The following is a 19,196-nucleotide window of genomic DNA, read 5'->3' on the forward strand; positions in this document are numbered from 1 at the left end:
ACGAGGTCGAATTGAAATTCGCCATCTTGGGCGAAGTCAAGCTCTGACTTATATTTGAATGAGTTCGAACTTTTCTTTTATTTGACGGCGGCTAGTGGCTTTAAAGGTGTTATTTCGATCAAGGTCGGAATTATGACATGTTATAATTCAAGCAAAGTCATTTGTTTTGGTGTTGGCCGTTGGCCGTAGGGGTGTTACTTTGAGCAAGGTGGAAATAGTAACCCGTTATAATTCGAGCGAGGTCGAACTTCTCTTTTGGCGATGGTCATTGGACGTAGGGGTGTTATTTCAAGCAAGGTCGAAATAGTAACCCCATGTAATTCGAGTGACGTCGAACTTCTCTTTTGGCGATGGCCGTTGGTCGTAGCCCATAGGGGTGTTATTTCGATCAAGGTCAAAATAGTAACCCGTTGTAATTCGAGCAAGGTCGAACTTCTCTTTTGGCGATGGTCGTTGTCCGTAAGGCTGTTATTTCAAGCAAGGTCGAAATAGTAACCCGTTGTAATTCGAGCGAGGTCGAACTTCTCTTTTGGCGATGGCCGTTGGCCGTAGCCCGTAGGGGTGTTATTTCGAGCAAGGACGAAATAGTAACCCGTTGTAATTCGAGTGAGGTCGAACTTCTCTTTTGGCCATGGCCGTTGACCGTAGGGGTGTTATTTCGAGCAAGGTCGAAATAGTAACCTATTGTAAGACATACTCATCTACTAAGATAAACAAATTCAAAAAATAAAGGTTAAATGTATGTGCATTTTAAAAGCACGAAAACTAACTAATTTAATTATTTTCCTACTTTTTAAGACTGTAATTTCTAAATTCTTTTTAATTTTAGAAATCCTTGTTTTCAACTCCATTTATTTAAATTTAGGAGTATTAAATTTCAAGAACTTTCAGTTTATACTAAGATTTTGGCCACTTTATACTGCTTTTAGATTTAAGATGTTCTTTTTTTGGTTAATAAAAGTTTCCTCACTATCTGGTCATTTAGTAAAGGTAACGATATTAAGACAATGAAAGACTTCTTATCAACAAAAGGGTATAGAACTCAAGCTACATAAGTTTGATTGTAGTATTCTATTCTAACAATTAGGTTAGAATAGATAATGAAAGACTTCTTATTAACAAATGGGTATAGAACTCAAGCTACATAATTAAGTGTATAATGGAGTAAAAACCCGAGTGAGGATGGTGGGTGGGGACTCGGACCATTTTCTGCTTATGATGGATTTAAATTATGGGTCGGCACTCAGCCCTTTTTGTTTGCTCTGGAGATGGACGTACCGATGCGCCACATCTAAGGGGAGGTGCTGTGGTGCATGCTATTTGCAGATGATATTGTATTGATTGACGAGACGCGAGATGGTGTGAACGCGCAATTAGATGTATGGAGGCTGACCCTGGAATCTAAATGTTTCAAGTTGAGGAGGACCAAGACATAATACTTGGAGTGTAAGTTCAGTGGAGAGACTCAAGAAGGGAAGGAAAGGTGAGGCTGGACTCGTAGATCATCCCTAGAAGAGGGAGTTTTAAGTACCTTGGGTCTATTATTCAAGGGGATGGGAAAATTGACGAAGATGTCACCCATCATATTGGGGCGGGATGGATAAAATGGAAACTCGCTTCCAATGCTTTGTATGATAAAAAGGTGCCACCGAAACTTAAGGGTAAGTTCTACAGAGTGATGGTCAGACCAACGATGTTGTATGTGGCTGAGTGTTGGCCAGTCAAGATCGTTCATGTCCAGAAGATGAAGGTAGCAGAGATGAGGATGCTGACATTGATGTGCGGGCACACCAGGTTAGATAGGATCATAAATGAGGTTATTAGCGACAATGTGGGTGTGGTCCCTATTGAGAACAAGATGCGGGAAACGCGACTTAGGTGGTTTGGTCATGTGAGGAGGAGGAGCACAAATGCCCCGGTGAGAAGGTGTGAGAGGTTGACATTGGAGGGCCTACGGAGAGGTAGAGGTAGGCCAAAGAAGAGGTGGGGAGAGGTGATTAGGCAAAACATGACACAACTTCAGCTAACCGAGGACATGACCCTTGATAGGCTAGTATGGAGGACGAGGATTAGGGTAGTAGAGTAGATAGTATTGAGTGTTCATAACAGTAGTATTGGCACGCAATCTTGCTTTTGTGTGGTAGTAGGTTTTTATGACTAACCGTTGTTTTCTTTCATTGTTGATCACCTTACTATCTTACTATTTTTATTCTGCTTTTATATAGCTTTTTGGTGTTGTTCCTTCTTGTCTATATTTTTATTAATGTGGTGCTTATGCTTTCCTCAGCCGAGGATCTATTGGAAACAACCTCTCTATCCTTACAAGGTAGGGGTAAAATCTGCGTATACATTACCCTTCCAGACCCCCACGATGTGAGATAATACTGGGTATGTTGTTGTTGTTGTTGTTGTTGTTGTTGTTGTTGTTGTATTCTAACAATTATTTCTAAGAAAAAATTAGAGAAGACTTTTTGTGAAAAAATATATTTAATTATCTGGGTATATAATAGTATGTCTCTTTAATAAAATGTTCTCTCTATAAATTATGTATCAAAATGCAAACACACATTCTAAAAAGACTATAATTAGATAAACATTACCCCAATATTTATAATTATTATGCTCATTAACTCAATATAAAATTCTAAAACTACTTTCGAAATAATATTTAACAATTGCACGTCAACTATATAATATAATAATAATTATGTAATTTTTAAAATTTTATACTTGTTGATACAAGGTACACACGCAAAAAGACATAAAACATCTGTATTTTCCCTTCATTTAGCTGTCTATAAATCGTACCCGAAAGATACATCCGCGGTTCAAACAATATATGGCGCAAAAATAACACAAAGAGCTAAATATTCAATCCATGACAATGGTTTTAAGTTCTCTTCGCGATCATTTCGTCAAACACCTTTCCTGCACTAACGCTACCACTAGCATCATCACCAGTCGTTTTTTCACAGTCCGCCGCGTTCGCAGGCTAATTCCGTTCATTCACTTTTCTAACTCCAATTCTGCACTTTCAAAAGAAAATTACCAGCACCGGAAGCACATCCAGACTGTAGCCCAATTTTCCACCTTACCGTCTGCTTCTTCGGAGGCTACAGCTAGTGATTCGTTCACTTCTCCTTACCTCTCTGTTCGCATTTGCTGTCAAAAGGATGTAGCTGTAAGTGAACATTTTTATTTTACTGTTTTCTCCTGCTCGTTCATGATTTGATGTATTTTTGTGTGCAGATATAAGTGAAATTGTAATAACGATGAATTAATACTGATAAAATTTATCCTTTAACTGCTGTGTGCTTGTGGTGATAAGGGTTGAATTTGAAAAGGCTATTACTTTCACTCTTTCCTCTCTTTTTCTTTACTGGGAGTTCATACGAGAACGCTGAAGTTCGCGCAGCAGCAGAGTGCCAAAAATTACTACATTCATTACTCCTTTATATGTAGTATAGTATATATTTTTCAATATTTTTTAATTATATGTAGTTCAAGCTGAAGACTGTGGATGCATTTGCTGCGCGAAATGTACAAATTACTATATTAGGAAAATATAGAGATTGGAAATGCCATGTAATCTGGTGTTGTGTTACGAAAATGTGGAGCTTTAGTGGTTCTTGCTTAATCCCTAATTGTACGGTGACATGTAATACAGTGCAGAAATTGTGTAGAACATACATCAAATTGAACTTGAACTTCAATTTTTGTTTTACTATCAGGATATGCTCTCAGAGGCTCTTTTATGTTTCGGAGCCAGTTCAACTACTGTGGATGCAGAAGAAAGCAGTGAGAGAAGTGATGAGGTAGATTATCCATTATTCTATTCATGAATGCTGCTTTTAAGTAAGACGCATCAAAGGCATTTTCTGTTCTGTGTCTGTTTTTGTATTCCTGCAATTTACAACTCAATGCATGTATTGATCCTTTATTATGCAACTTGTTGGAGAACTAGTAGGCATAACTTGCTCCTCCTGGCAATTTCAATTTGAGGTGCTCAGAGCTGTTCAACTATCTGTCACATGTGGTTGAATATATCATCTTGAGTCTTAAGTTAGCATCAGTAGTTAATGTACAACGTTTGACTGGTTCCTATCAAACTTTTCATTTGTATTTATTAACTTCTCTTTCTCCAACCTTGCAGATAATCATTACTTCCATCTTTTCTGTATGCAAAGATGTGAAAGACTGCGTTTCACTTGCTGCTGATTCTATAGGGTTGCAAAAAATACCTAGTTTTGAAGTTGCGATGCATGACCACACTAATTGGATAAAAGTTACACAGGTCAACATTCTTTCCTTTGCTATTGACTATTGAGTAGTGTAGTAACTAATAAATATTTTATTGATCTTCCACCTGCGTATATTTGCCTAGCAAAGTAGATGTACTGATAAGCCTGGTTTGAAAAGGCTTCAAATCTTCTTTTGTCCCTATGCTTAATAGGAACCTGCTGAATGTTGTTTGTCATAGTGTTCAATTACCAACTTTCAGGTCTTTATGGGCATGCGATCAAGTTGAGTCAATAGTCAATACTTGGAAACTGTTGTCACACCTCCTTTTTGCGCGCCCGCCCCGAAGGATAAATGCGCGAGGGAGTTTTTCCAATTTAAGTGACAATATTCGAAATGGGATTATTTATTTAATTCAGAGTCGCCACTTGGGAAAGGTTTGGCTTTTGGTGTCCCGAGTCACCGGTTTATCTCGAATCCCAAATCGAGGAAATTTTCGACTTTTCCAAATGAAGTCTGCGAACCAGAAATTCTAAGTAAGGAATTCTGTTGACCCGAGGGAAGGTGTTAGGCACCCTCGAATCCCGCGGTTCTAGCACGGTCGCTTAAATTGTTATAATGGCTAAATATCTGATTTAAATACATGTTGTGACTTATGTGCTTTTATTAAGTTTAAACCGTTTTTATTATTATCATTTATTTTTATAGAATTGCAACGTCGTGAAAATGCATCTCGAACCACGTCACAATCTATGCACCCGTGGTTGTCAACACATTTCGACTCCGTTGAGATTTGGATTCGGGTCGCATCAATGCGCACCCGAATTTAAGAATATAATTTACTTAAAGTCGCGCCTAAAGAATCTAACGCGTTATTCTCTTTGGGGAGGGCAGTGGAATTCACTAAACAGTCCGTCCCAAATTCTAAGTATTTATCACGATCAATTATTGAGGGCCCCGCAATTTGCATTTTTTATTTGGCAAGGCTCGTCTCATTATTTTAGAAGGGCACCCTACAATGGCTACATTTCTACTACGTTTATCTTTAAAAAGAAGGATGATACCGAACTTTGCTTGTTTGAACAAATACAGACTGAATCTTTATTATGTTTGCCGAACTTAGATTTGTTTGATTACCTGATTGATTGTTTATGAGGTGAGAGTTACCTCATGCTTTGTCTTCATCGGGTGAATACGCTTATTAATTTGCTAAGTGAAATTGCAAGCAAACTAACAACATATATTGAGTTATGTTTAACGACCTCCAAGTTCTATTTTTAAACTCTAACCTATTTGAAATTGATAAACGAAATCAGCTATTTATTAGGAAAATTACTACTAACTGGACTCAAAATGACTATTAGTTTCTCTCAACAAATCATCACCTTATTTCGAAACAAGGAAACTATACCGAAACCCGATATCGAACCTGTATTGGAACAAATAATCTGACAGGAAAGCTGGCATTCATAGCCAGACCCTTAATGTGACTGCATGAGAGTTTGTTTGGGATACATTTATTCCGGACCTAGTACCACAGATTTGTCAATTCAGTGGTCTAGGCAAAAATACATACAAGTGCTTGCCATGACTCTATGTTATATAGTCATAACTAAGCCAAACAGATTATTATACTGAACTGAAAGTATACTAAATCAAACATGCTGCCTATGTCATACTGTCATTACTATTGAACCATGCTATCTAACAGTTCATCTTAAACAGAATGTATGCTAGTTTATACAGAATATTTGCAGTTTGCAGTAAAAATACAAGCCCAACTAACATTCGACCTATTTTTAACACCAATGTTATAACATAAACAACTGTTCGTTTCTTTTTTGCTTCAACTTCAAACTTTCAACAATACAAGGTTTCAGAGGTTGTGTACCTGGAAATATTTGACAATTGAAGAAAAGGGGAGTCAGCAGAGTACAATGACAACAAAATGCAACAGCAATCACAGCACTATCAGTAGCAGCAGGGCAGAATAGCAGCAGGCAAAGCAATACAGCAAGAAACAGGCTCGAGTGCAGCAATGCAACTATGGCCAATAGAAAGCAATAGCCAAATGACAGCAATACCCAGTGGAGTAGAATCAGAACTCCAGACAGACCAAACCAGTAGTAAACCAATGAAAACACTCGACTAATAGACACAACTGGAATTTCAAAGAATCAGAATTGATTTGAACAAGTTGAACAACTGAAACCCAAATAATAATAGGAGGAAACAGTTTCTGATTGTTGGTTGTATACCTTCTATCTCTTAACCTCTCTCTATCTGTGTGTATCTATTTGTATGTATTTCAGCTCTCTTTTTCAAAAATTCCTCGCAGTCTGTCTATTTTCTTTTTCCCCTCTCCAATTCTGTATATCCCTTCAGTCAGATGTCCCCCTTTTATATGCCCCCCTTACCCCTTTTAACAGCCTGTTTTAAACTATCACCATACCCCTCCCATGTGCCTTCCATTTTCAGTTCCACTTTAGCTAATTAAGTATTAAACCCATCAATATTCCCTGGCAGACTTATCTTTCCTATTTTATTAGCTAAAAGCAAACATGGGCAGTAGAAAATATCTGACAGCATATGCTGTCAAACCATTTTAAAATTAAAAGCCCTTTTATGCAGGAAACAGGCTGTGCACAATGCACATGCTGTGCACAAGTGCACATGCCATCAACTCAGATTTCAATTACAGACCAAGCCTTAGGTTTCTGAAATCATATTAACAGCTATAAGTAACTGGACTTGGTTCTTAATTGATTCAGGCAAATGTTCAACAGAAGCAAGTCGATTTGTTATTGTTCGGACAGTTGAAACTAATTGACGACATATGTCGACTCGACTATATTAATCATAACACATGCAACCGTAACCAAAAATCAAACATTCAACAGTATCGACATATGATTTGAATTGTACTGGCTAAGCAAAATTATACTTCGAGGAATCAGTTAATCAATACAAATTTGGAACACAACCCATACACATGCCTTATCAGAATAGGAGGGGTTCAAACAAACACAGTGGTTCAGGCAAAGTGGACAAACAGAAGTTGGTAAAAATTCAAAGATACAAATTGAAAGCATGAACGGACCTTTAACACAATCAGATGGGCCAAAACAAATAAAGAAAAGAAAGAACTCACCTTAAACCTTGAAAAATCAAAACCTCAACTCGGACAGACCTTTCTTAAGGCTGAACGGACTTTAATCGAAGTGTTTCTCAAATGAGAAACACTTTGATTAAAGTCCATTAGACCTTAACCTCTTTGGTTTGAACGGATATGGACCAGTGACGAAGAACCAACAAGTTCCAAAACTCAGATCTGGGATTCATGCTTCCCTGATCAGATTCGGACCAAACCAATAATGGTTTGGTCACGAGGGGGGTCTGGGGAGTGTCTGGTGTGAAACTGGGGTTAAACTGTGTAGATCGAGTTTTGACTCGAATCTTCAAATGAAGATTCGAGAAAGTGGGGAGGGATTCGAACTACATGGTTGATAGATTTGGGTTCAGGATGGCAAGGGCGTTCTAGGGTGTTAAGGGGAAGGTCACCGGCGTTCATGCCGCCGGCTTCCATGGTGAAGGATACAGGGGCGGCTAGGGTTTGAAGGGGAGGGTTTGTGGAGACGAAGGCTGGGGTTCGGATAGGGGGGGGCAGGGTAGGATTATGGGCTTATATAGTTAGTGGGTGGACGGATCTCGACCGTTAGATCAATTTAGATCTACGGTCTGGATCTGATGGTTAAGTGGAACGGTGTCGTTTCAAGTGTTGAGGGTTTGGGTTCGGTCCGGGTGTAAACGGGTCGGGTTCCTCAGTGGGTTGTGGGGAAGTGATCTTGGCCGTTGATCAATCTGAGATCAACGGCCCAGATCACACTGGACTAAAACGTCGTCGTTTGGACGTCCTGGGTATCAGGTGGTGTTGGACCGGGCAGGCCTGGGTTTTGGGCTGTTTGTTTGGGCCAATTTTAACAAATTGGCCCAAGTCCGGAAGGGAAGGGACCTTTTCTTATTTTTTTTCTTTTTCTTTTATTATAAAAATAAGTAAAATCAAATTAAAAATAAACACCTAGTACAATTATTTGCACACACATTAAAATAATTCAAAACAGGTAAAATTAAACCAAACAAAATCACGGACAAAGATGCTTGTTTATGCTTTTCTATTTAAACCATGTTACGGTTCAGATTATGCATGACACGTACACATTTTTTTTTGAATTTTGTTTTAATAAAGTAAATAAATAAAAATGGGCCGAAGTCACAAATAAATCAACAAAGTGCCGCACAGAAATCCAAAAATTGTACAGCAGGACCAATTTTTATTCTTTTGGAGCGACTGTCGCGCAAAAACAAAAATCACGTGCTCACAACTGTCAAATGTGTTACTTGCCAAATCTTCTGTTTATACCAACAATATTAAAAATGAACATGAAACTGGAAATTGTTTGTCTTGTTTAGCATGTCTATTTCTTGTTGAAAAGCATGAACTGACAAGCCCAAGTTTCTTGTTTACTTATTTATGAAATTTCTGATGTCATTTGAAAATATGAACATCATGCATGGACTCATAAGTTAGAATGGAGATGATCTAATCAGGGTTCTCCTCTTAAAACGTCCCTTTAGATCATCTTTGGTGTTTAACCAATTGTTCAGTAACCTGGAAAATCTCCCTGAATTTTGCGGGTGTCAGTGAGTTACATTCATAACAAGGGAACTGGAAGGGTTGATTCTTTACCAATCCATTGAAAGCTTGCATGCAGTGAATTGATGTTACCATAGTCATACTGGGTGGATTCCTGTATCCTCTTAATTTCAACTGCACATTTGGAAGCTAACAGAGCATTGACATCCTTCTATTACCAAGTCATGGTGTATATTTGCTGCACAAGTTATCATCTTGGTGACTGGTGAACAAGCTGAGTTAGTTTAGATCTCTCAATGATTGTCAATTAATTGCAGGAATCATTTCATCCCGTGGAAGTTTCTGATGGACTCTGGGTGGTGCCTGAATGGACAACTCCTCCAGTATGATTATACCTCTCTCTCCCTTTGTTCTGTTCACATGATACAACTGGTTCTACACTCATGCCGACAGTTCAAAGCACTATGTTAATACTCAATCGAACTTCCAATATTATATTCTCATGATGCTGATGTCTTTTCTTTTTTCTTTCTTGCTTAATTTTTTGGTTGTTGGTCATGAATCTGCATCTGCACATTGTCGTCTTTACTGCATAAGCAATAATTAATACGTCTAAAATATGTATGTGAATGTTTATGATCTGTAGGTATATGTATAAAGAGTGTGTGCTTAAATTGTAGGATCTTCAAGCAACAAATATAATTCTAAATCCTGGCTTGGCATTTGGAACTGGGGAGCACCCAACAACTAAGTTGTGTCTCCTCCTGCTGCGTGATTTGATAAGAGGGGGTGAACTCTTCTTGGACTATGGAACTGGTTCTGGTGTTCTAGCAATTGCAGCTCTTAAGGTACTTGGTTTTCTTTCAAAATATTTCCATTGAAAGCTGCTAACAAACTAATTCTTTATAAATCAGAGCTCCACCTAAAACTGATCCTTTACTCACTGAATCCAGGCCTTGCTACCAGAGGCGGATCCAGGATTTTAGGCTTATGGGTTCCTACCGTAATTTTAGATTAATATGCAATAATAATTGGGTTCACAGTTAGATATTTACAAATATTTAGTGAATTTCTTAATATAAATACAGGATCTACGCAAAAGTTACTGGGTTCCTGGGAACCCTATTCTATGCTCTAGGTCCGCCCCTGCTTGCTACTCTGTCTGCCAAAAGAATTGATTATGCTAGTGTAATAACATGCTTAATGGAACAAAGTTTGACACCAAAAGCTCGATGAACCTCAAAACTTCTGAAACTTGAATAGCGGAGATTTGGCTACAATCAAAATCCTCTGAATTATGGGGTGATAGGTTGGAAAGGGTGGTGGTACTTGGTGGCAAAAGACAATGTATTGAATTTAGACTTTGGGGTGGGGAAATGTGACAAAGTAGATAAGGAACAATTTTCAACTCCTATTTCCTGCTTTTATTGCTGGATCATTTTTGGGATTTTAAGGGCTTGATTCTTTCTTTCAATTCTGGGAAACGACTTCCCTTAGCCTTTTAATTGCATTTTTCACAAGTGTGCTGAAGTTGAGAAGATTGATTAAGGAAGTTTTGTTCTTTTATTGGATCTAACTTGGAAGAGAAGATATTCACCTTTAGCTGATTCAATATAATAGTTGGAGAAGCACAAACATTGGTACTGTGAACTACAACTTGATTTTTTTGAAAATAAAATTCTAAAAAAAGGATCCTGTGAAGTATAGCTTGATAAATTGACCTGAATCAAAATCAAAATTCTTACTTCCCAGGAGATTCCATCAAATTCATGGTCTATATCAACTTCGTCCACAACTTAAATCTGATATCCTTCTGAACATACCTCATGCATAGTGTTTTTTTTTCCACGTCACTTTACATGGCTCAGATAAAAGGTTTCCAGATGCTATCAACTTAGTAATAGTTTTGTATCATGGTGTTGCTAAATACTTCCATTGTCAAATATTTATGTGCAGTTTGGTGCAATCTTTTCAGTTGGTTTTGATATAGATCCCCAGGCAATTACATCTGCTCGATATAATGCTACTATAAACAACATTGGACATGAGAAGTTACTTTTAAGTCTTGTTCCTGGCAAAGGAAGTCTTCCCTCTGCAGATTTTGATTCAAGTATGGACATCGGTGAAACTGCCTATGATGCAGAAGTTTTAAATAAGATGGGAAACTATGACGTCGTTGTGGCAAACATACTATTGAATCCTCTGCTTGAGCTGGCAGATCAGATTGTGTCCTATGCAAAGCCTGGTGCAACTGTTGCTCTTTCAGGGATCATATCTGAGCAGGTATGGCCATTCTTTGTTATAATTACTCTACCATTTACCTAATTAAACTGTACAGAGCGAGGCTTGAGGGAACATTTGATAATTGATTTTCTCGTTAACAACAAAGAATGAGACAATACTATAAATAACGGCGCCATCTATTGCCCATAAAAAATAGTACCCAAAATAGAAACTAACGCCGTATACTGTATCCCTTACTTTTTTTCTTTTTTTTTGGGGGTGGGGGTGGGGGTGGGGTTGTGTCTGAAGTTCAAAACTCTCTTTCATAGCCAACAATAATAGAAAAGCATGTATATGACACTAACCTACTATACAATCTTTTTGTTAGCCAGAGGTTCTGTAACTCTTTTTCCTATTTGTTGTTCCTCGATTTTCAATTGCATGATTCTCGGCAATTTAATACCCATATCTAGTTTCTGAATTTTACGTGTATGTTTAATGATTCTCAATAATTTCCTTCCATTTGTTCAATTCATCCCTTGGCTTCTTTTTTTTTTTTTTTCGTGTGTGGGTGGGTGGGGGGGATGAAATTACAAATGGTTAAATGCTTAACAAAACTAATCTACTAGTATGTGAAAGAATTGCGTTCATGTGCATTAAAATGAGAGTACAACTATGCATGTAGATATTCTCTGGCATTTTATTCTTGTGAAACAAGAGAAAAGAATTAGATTTACAAAAGACTTGGATTTTCTTTTATTTTACTTATATTTTTATTTTTCTAGAAAGGTACTAACATTTATATCCATCAGCACCCAAAACAGGGCTGGTATCTAAATTTACAAGCACAATACCACTGTAAATCTTCCAGATAGTTAAAAAAAAAAAAAAAGTCGAGTAGTGATTTCTGCATCACCGACCAACGATTCTTTACACCAAAAATGAAAAAGAGAAATGCATGAACTCTTGATTTCTATGTTGAACTATTATTGCCTTCAAAATACAAAAGAATTAGATTTACCTAGTGCAATATTTGCATTATTGGTTTTTTTAAGTGATAATAATCTTCTGTAGATTCCTCGGATCCTAGAAAAGTATTCACCATACCTGGAGAACCTTACAGTTTCAAAGATGGACAACTGGGCTTGCATAAGTGGCTTAAAGAAATGACCGAGCAGCAGCAGAAGGGAAAACAGAGGTTGATTTTTCTAACGTTAAAAGAACTTTGAGAAATTCTGATGTATTAAGGGACTGAACTTTGCTCGTCATTGACTTTTCGAGAGCAATGCATGGCCAGTTAAATGTATTATTCACCTTTGTTTATCTGGACAAGTGTTGGAAACCCTTGTTAAAAGTATAGAAACACCTGCTTCACTAACCACGAGAGACTTCATACTTGCTGAAGGTTGCGCGAAGAGTACTACCTCAAGATCCTAAGTTTATCGGCTATTTAGTCTGTATGTATATTGCTTTCTGTAAAAGATAATCTTTAGAAGCTCTGATGTTCTTCTAGAAGAGTAAAAGTTAGAATACATGTGACACATTCTCATATTTAAGTTGGTCTGATGGTAAGCAACCTCCACTTCTAACCAAGAGGTTGTGAGTTCGAGTCTCCCCAAGAGCAAGGTGAGAAGTTCTTGGAGGGAAGCATGTCAGAGTCTCCCCAAGAGCAAGGTGGGAAGTTCTTGGAGGGAAGCATGTCAGGGATCTATTTGGAAATAGCCTCTCTACCCAGGGTAAGAGTAAGGTTTGCGTACATACTACCCTTCCCAAACCCCACTAAGTGAGATTATACTGGGTGTTGTTGTATATTTAATGCTCACAACTTTCCTCTAGACTTTGCTGCTATCAAAGCTCCATCTACATATGGTACAATCCCGGAGGTTTTGAAAAGAAAGGACCAATAATCACTTTCTTCATTTCAAGCAAAGACGAATATTTCCATTCCGTGACTATAGCTGTTACGATTTTAATTAGCTGAGAATAAGCTAACAAGATTGATTAACGACATTTATTAACTTTTGTGTGTCGCCTACTGCCTCACATAAGAATGCTAAAGTTAGCCATGGAGCAAGTCTACTACTCCTATGGAACGTAAGACTACTGGCTGCTTGATCTCATGTCTATGCTTGTCAACGGGGCATGAAATGAAACCCAAATAACCAATAAAAAGAAATCAATTTAAAACAAACTAACAACTAATATTCTTCATGATAATAATACATATGTTAGCTGTTTCTCGAATTGCAAAAATAAAGCAGCTTGTTAGACAAAAAGAGTCCCAAAAAACCACTTCCAGTCCATAACAAAATATGCAACACTTGAGAGCTGAGACGTTTCAGTCAATCAAATATTCCAATCAATCTTCACCAGTGCCGCTGGAACCTTGAGTTAACCAAAGTTAAGACTGGATCTGCTAAATAATACAATTCAATACACATTTAGCAGATTGCGGCCAAGGGCAAAATAACCTCTCTGAAATCTGTTTACAATAGAAAGGGATCAACTTCATTGAAAAAATAACACAAAAGGAAGTACGAGAGCTTCAATGTGACACGCTTAAATTTTATTCTTTTTTCTGTTCCAGACTTAACTAAAGATATCCTTGTCCATCAGCTTTTTTCATTTCTCAATAATCTTTGATACACAAGCATTCACAGTGTAGTCATCCCAGGAACTTAGAAATTCAGCCAACTAGCACCTAAGTCCTGACTCAGTACATTGCAGCAAGCCAATTTGATTAAGAATAAAAAAAAGGACCCAAATGGCATGAAAATTGTACCTCCTCACATCACCGCTTGAGTTGTCTCCTGGCTAGAGCAGGAGCCCTCTTAGGGATGTAAACCTTGTAGTTTACCTGGCCAACATACAGTCATACACCATGTGAAGATGAGATCAAACAAATTAGAATTGGAACATATTGGAAATGTCTCCCACGGGTATTTGAATGGTAACAATACCCAAGCTATGGAAAGACATTAAGTATTAAACTTCCCATCGTCAGTCCATCTACACTTGAGAGCTGCTTTTTTATGTGATAACGATGCTCTTCAAGCGACTCTCATAGACACTCTACTAGCAAGGGGGAAAAAACAACAACAAACCCAGTGTAGTCCCACAAGTGGGGTCTGGGGAAAGTAGAGTGTACGCAGACCTTACCCCTGCCTTTAAAAAGACAGAGAGTGGAAGACCCTCGTTTCAGGGAGGAAAACGGGACGGAGCAATAACAAGCAAACCAGTATGTCAACCAAAGCGAAAATAGAAAACTAACACTAAGTAATGCAAACAGAAAATCAAAACAAGGCAGCCCCGGAAAAAAAAAGTTCCAAAAAATGGGGACTTTGCATGCATCTTTGTTTCTTCCCTTTATAAAAGAATGTAAAAGTAAGTTAATCAGAAATTAGCCAAGGGAGTGCCACCCGGGTACAAAACAGTTAACCAAAAACCCGAATACAACAAAACACGTATATTACCAGATATGTTTGGCAGAGGTTAGAGAAACATGAAAACATATGCAAGTCTTATCTCTAATAATGAATTCCCAACAGGGACTACCCACAAGAAAGGATCAATCATTATGTATTAGAAAGAATAGGTCTGGGAGAGAGAACAAAGTTGTTTCTTAAAAGCTTAACCAAATACTAAGCCTGTTTGCTTAGGGTTATTTTACCTGGTCAAATCAGTTTTTTGGTTTAATCAGTTTGCTCCCCACTATAGTGTTTGGCTATAACTAAAAGAAATCTATAGTTAGAGCTAATTACTAACAAATAAACTAATAATTTCTATCAATTCTCTAATAGTTATTCATATAAGCTAGCGTTTGACCATAGATTTCCAAATTTGTTTTGAAAAATCTGATTTGGGTGAAGTTTGGTTTGAAGATGAAAATGTGTTTGGACATCAGTTTTCAAAACATATTTCACTTTTTTTTTTTTTGAAAAAACATAAAACATGAGTTATATCCACAAGTTTTAAAAACTATCACAAATACCCAACAGTACCTTCATCAATAACATTTATTAATTATCGCAAACCATAGTCCTGAACATAAAAAAATTTGGTACAAAATTATCATTTTTATAATGAACTACATAATACACTATCAAATGAAAGATGAAGCAGCATTGTTACAAAATAATAAATGGTGGGCTCTTTTATAAAATACAAAAGTTTGGGGCAATTTTTAAAAAATGTAATAGTAATATTTTGGGCCAAAACAGAGCTGGTTTTGGGATTTGGGTTTTGATAATTTGCCAAAATATGGATAAAATTTATGAACAAACATGTATTTGCCAAAAAAAGCCCAAATATATTTTGGCAAAATCTATGGCCAAACAGGTCCTAAATAATCAGAAATAATTTAAAGAATCTAAACCGAACAGGGTGAGATTTATTTACTTGTAGAATTATTTATCAACCCCGGAGTTGGAAAATCCCAGCCTGACATGCATAATAATGGAATACGATTATAATACCTGTACCATTTCACCACCCCTCATTACAGACATGGTCTTTTGTTCGAACTGAGAGCCATCCTTGGCATCTGGCTGGTGTTTTGAAGTAAGTCCTTCAGATGTGGATCTGACACCAGAAGTGGTTTCTACATTAGGACGGATACTGGTATTAACAGCTCCGATGCCTAAGTTATCGCTGGTCCCGGTGCTAAGAACTCCAGGTCTCAAAGGATCTGGTGTTTTATTTATGTTTCTCTGGGAAGCCAATGAATCTTCCCTTTTATATGTCTGTACTGTGGTAATACATGATGGTTTACCAGGTTCCGATTCATCGATATGAACTGGTGCAGCGGTATGGTCCTCCTTTTCTGGACTCCGTGAGAGCGCTGATCTATCAGCAGGTTGCGTAATACTCTCCTTAATGTATCCAGTTCGTTTTCCGTTGTTCTCTTCAACTGCAGTATTTATCTCAATCTTTGTGGAATGAGGAAACTCCTCATTAGTTACAAGCTTGTTTCTACATCCTATAACTTGATTTAAAGCCAATCCCTCTTTATTTTCCTGTTCCAGGTACTTGTACGGTAGAACCTCAGTCTTTGGAGGAGATAACCGATTAACATCACTGTCATTCTTCTTTTCCTTGGCACCAGATTTCAAATTTGTTTGAAGCTCTTTACGGAACTTCTGCAAGTTCTCCAATGCCTTTTTCCTTAAGAGAGTCTCAAGATCCTCGAAACCTGAATTAGCATTACTATCAGAAACCCCACCCTCACCTCCATTATTGTGACTTACTTCCTTGACTTTATTTGGATGAGGATCTATAATACCACCAACTTTTGTGGGGCCAATAGTTTCACTATTGGGAGGAACTGCATCAACTATTATCAAATTTTCAACCTGCATTGTTTGATTAGACGAGAAACAAGAACAAGAAGCTAATTTCCTTTTACTTTCCAGGTCATTATTGTCATGGTTTCTGCAGGAAGGGCAACCATGATGCTTATTCAAACTCTCTTCCTTAAGCATATCTGTTCCCTGTTCGTCTCCCTCTTTCTCGTATGTCTTTTCTGGAACAATAATAACAGATCTTAAGCGCTTAGGATTTTTCTCTTCCACATATCCCGTCCCACTGTGAGTAGTATTACAAGAACATGATTGATGATTACATGAAGAACAACTTGGCCCCCTACTTCCACTCCTCTTTTCAATGCTTGGCTCATTACAAATTCTCTTTTCTTTCATCCCTTTTCTTGACTTAATCCTGGGACTCTTCAAATCAATATCCTCACTACCACTAGTACAATCACTTCCTCTGGAGCTAATACTATTTTCACATCGGCAACTAGAACAACTTCTTGAGTCACTGCTTTTGGAGCTAATACTAGCATGTCTCCTTCGCTTCTTCTTCTGCACTTTCCTCCCATAATCAAGACCCTTTCTATTTGACCTTTTTCTTTTCTTTACAAGGGGTGAACCCCCATTGACATCTCGGCTTGAGGATCTTCTCCGAGTTCTTTTCTTCAAGTGTTTCACATCACGTGAGTGCCTACGACTTTTCCTACTATAATCATCCTCTGAACTAGAGGACAAAGACTGTGGACTGCTAGAATAATCGGAGGAAGCAGAAGATGACGTGTCATCCTCAGAACTGGAAAACTTCTTGGATTTGTTTCTTCTGCTTTTTCTCTTCCGGATCTAACCACACAACACATGAAGATGTATAATAAAGGATAATAAATTGGGGATGCCAGCGACAAGACGAGAAAATATTGATATGAAAACAGCACATATTGATTAGCTTAACATTGTCCTAGGGAAGCATGCCTATTAAAATTAAAGAGATAGTTGCAATTTCTCATTAAAGTAACTATGATATTTTAGTTATTAAATTTTTTCAATAAAAAGGTAACAACGTCCGCTGGCTAGTAAATCTTTCATAATTCTTTCTTCGGTGTGTCAGTTTAAGGAATTACAAATTGAAACACCAAAAAAGATATTTAAACAAGAGCTTATATATCTGTTTTACCATGGTTACTATGACGCCTTCTTAGATATGAGTATTAAAAAGTGCAGGTAAATATTTTTCTAATGAAGAGTACTAATCGGATTAGATAAGCTAGTTCTCTAGATTTATTCCACTATAATCACCAACTATGGCAATTCAGAATGACCATGCAATGTGACTTTACACTCCCGCATGAACTATATCACGCGAATCCTCACTAAGCTACAGATTTGTTTATAAATGTAGTTTAACATAGGTAACATATTTTCATCAACATAATCCATATAGCACTTATTTTCCCAATTTAGTCATGTTAATACATACAGCTACTGTACCCAAAAACAAAACAGCCCTTTAATTAGTTTTTGACCCTTATTCATTGGAAAGCAGTATTATATCTATTTTTAGCAGAAAGAAAAGCTTTTTATTTCCAGATTACCCAAAAAAAAAACAGTTTTTCCATCCCTTGACGTGATACACTCATGAAAAGACCCAAAAGTTAGTATTCATTTTAAGAGGACATCAGCAAATATTGCATCACATTACACTAAATTAATTCAGTAAACAGAAAGTATAAGCCCTAAAAAAGCAAATTAAGTAAGACGAAGAACATTAAGCATAAGGCGTACTGAGCAAGAGAGGAGAACATGAATTAATGTGTGTAGAAAAGGAGAGTAAATAAAAGGAGACCTTAGAGGAAATTTTGGGCCTCTTCTTTTTGGAAGATTTTTTCTTGGACGAAGACTTCCGGCTTCCCATTGGCTTCTGATTTACTTCTTCTTCGTTAACGTTTTACAGAGATAAACCAAAATTGGAATATGGAAAAAGCAAACAAGAGATTACGAAGAAATTGCGATCAATATATCGGAAAATCTGCAGATTGAAAAGCAACTTGTTTGGATTTGGGATTTGGTTCAGACTTCAGAGGATTAGGCCTGGAATTTTGATAGATAAAATAGCACCAGGTGACAACACATAACATTAATTGGCAATTTTTTTAGCCTTATATAAAGTTTGGCAAAGATAACCCCAAACAATTTGCATTATATAGCCATATCCTAAAAAAAAAAAAAAAATACTCTCTTAACAATTGGCGCCAAACCGTCTGCTCCCCCCCCCCCTCCCCCCTCACTGCTAACTTCTCATCTTGTTCACTGCTTTCCTCTCACTTTCACTCTTTATATTTCTTTTTCTAATCTCTTCTCTTTCGCTCTCATAGTTTAGCAAAAATTGTTGTAAATTATACAAAAAAAAATAAGTGGGATGAAAAGGTAAGGTTGATCTCACGTCAAAAAAATCAGAAGCAAAAACTAAGAGAGAGAAAAAATTCATTTCAACTTTGTTTTTCTTCTCTTTTTTTTTTATTTTGGCTGGATTGAACGAGTGAGTGTGGTTGAAAATGGTTGAAAATACCTAAACGGGGCTATATATAACATTTGAGCAAGATTAGAAGTGATTTAGAATGGTTTTAGATTAAAAAAAATCAGACATAAAAAACCAATTACGATATGTGTATATCACGTTGTATATCGTGTACATCAGTATATATTACACACAGGTTTTTAAGAAAATCTGTGTATATCACTTTTTTATTTCTATATACATCCCAGGGATATTCCAT

General features: G+C 37.2%; 2 protein-coding genes across 4 annotated transcripts; one reads left to right on the forward strand and one right to left on the reverse strand.

Moving 5' to 3' along the window:
* Window positions 1-2,766: 2,766 nt before the first annotated feature.
* Window positions 2,767-12,442, forward strand: LOC107826398 (uncharacterized). The gene is made up of 7 exons (XM_075223195.1): window positions 2,767-3,181; window positions 3,732-3,815; window positions 4,154-4,294; window positions 9,211-9,276; window positions 9,574-9,741; window positions 10,850-11,176; window positions 12,191-12,442. The coding sequence occupies exons 1-7, from the start codon at window positions 2,879-2,881 to the stop codon at window positions 12,284-12,286; spliced, it is 1,185 nt and encodes a 394-aa protein (XP_075079296.1). The 5' UTR covers window positions 2,767-2,878; the 3' UTR covers window positions 12,287-12,442.
* An 854-nt stretch (window positions 12,443-13,296) lies between these two features.
* On the reverse strand, window positions 13,297-18,732 carry LOC107826399 (uncharacterized). 3 transcript variants are annotated; one of them, XM_016653375.2, is made up of 4 exons: window positions 18,266-18,732; window positions 15,592-17,265; window positions 13,899-13,973; window positions 13,297-13,532 (listed from the first exon to the last, which is right to left on the reverse strand). In XM_016653375.2, exons 1-3 carry the CDS (start codon window positions 18,332-18,334, stop codon window positions 13,908-13,910), a joined length of 1,809 nt encoding a protein of 602 aa, XP_016508861.2. In that variant the 5' UTR covers window positions 18,335-18,732; the 3' UTR covers window positions 13,297-13,532; window positions 13,899-13,907. The 3 variants fall into 3 exon arrangements, with proteins under 3 accessions (XP_016508861.2, XP_016508860.2, XP_016508859.2); XM_016653374.2 differs by having other exon boundaries at window positions 13,297-13,529; window positions 18,266-18,730; XM_016653373.2 differs by having other exon boundaries at window positions 13,297-13,598; window positions 18,266-18,730.
* Window positions 18,733-19,196: the final 464 nt, after the last annotated feature.

This window comes from Nicotiana tabacum, chromosome 10 (genome assembly GCF_000715075.1).
Source record: "Nicotiana tabacum cultivar K326 chromosome 10, ASM71507v2, whole genome shotgun sequence".
NCBI lineage: Eukaryota > Viridiplantae > Streptophyta > Magnoliopsida > Solanales > Solanaceae > Nicotiana > Nicotiana tabacum.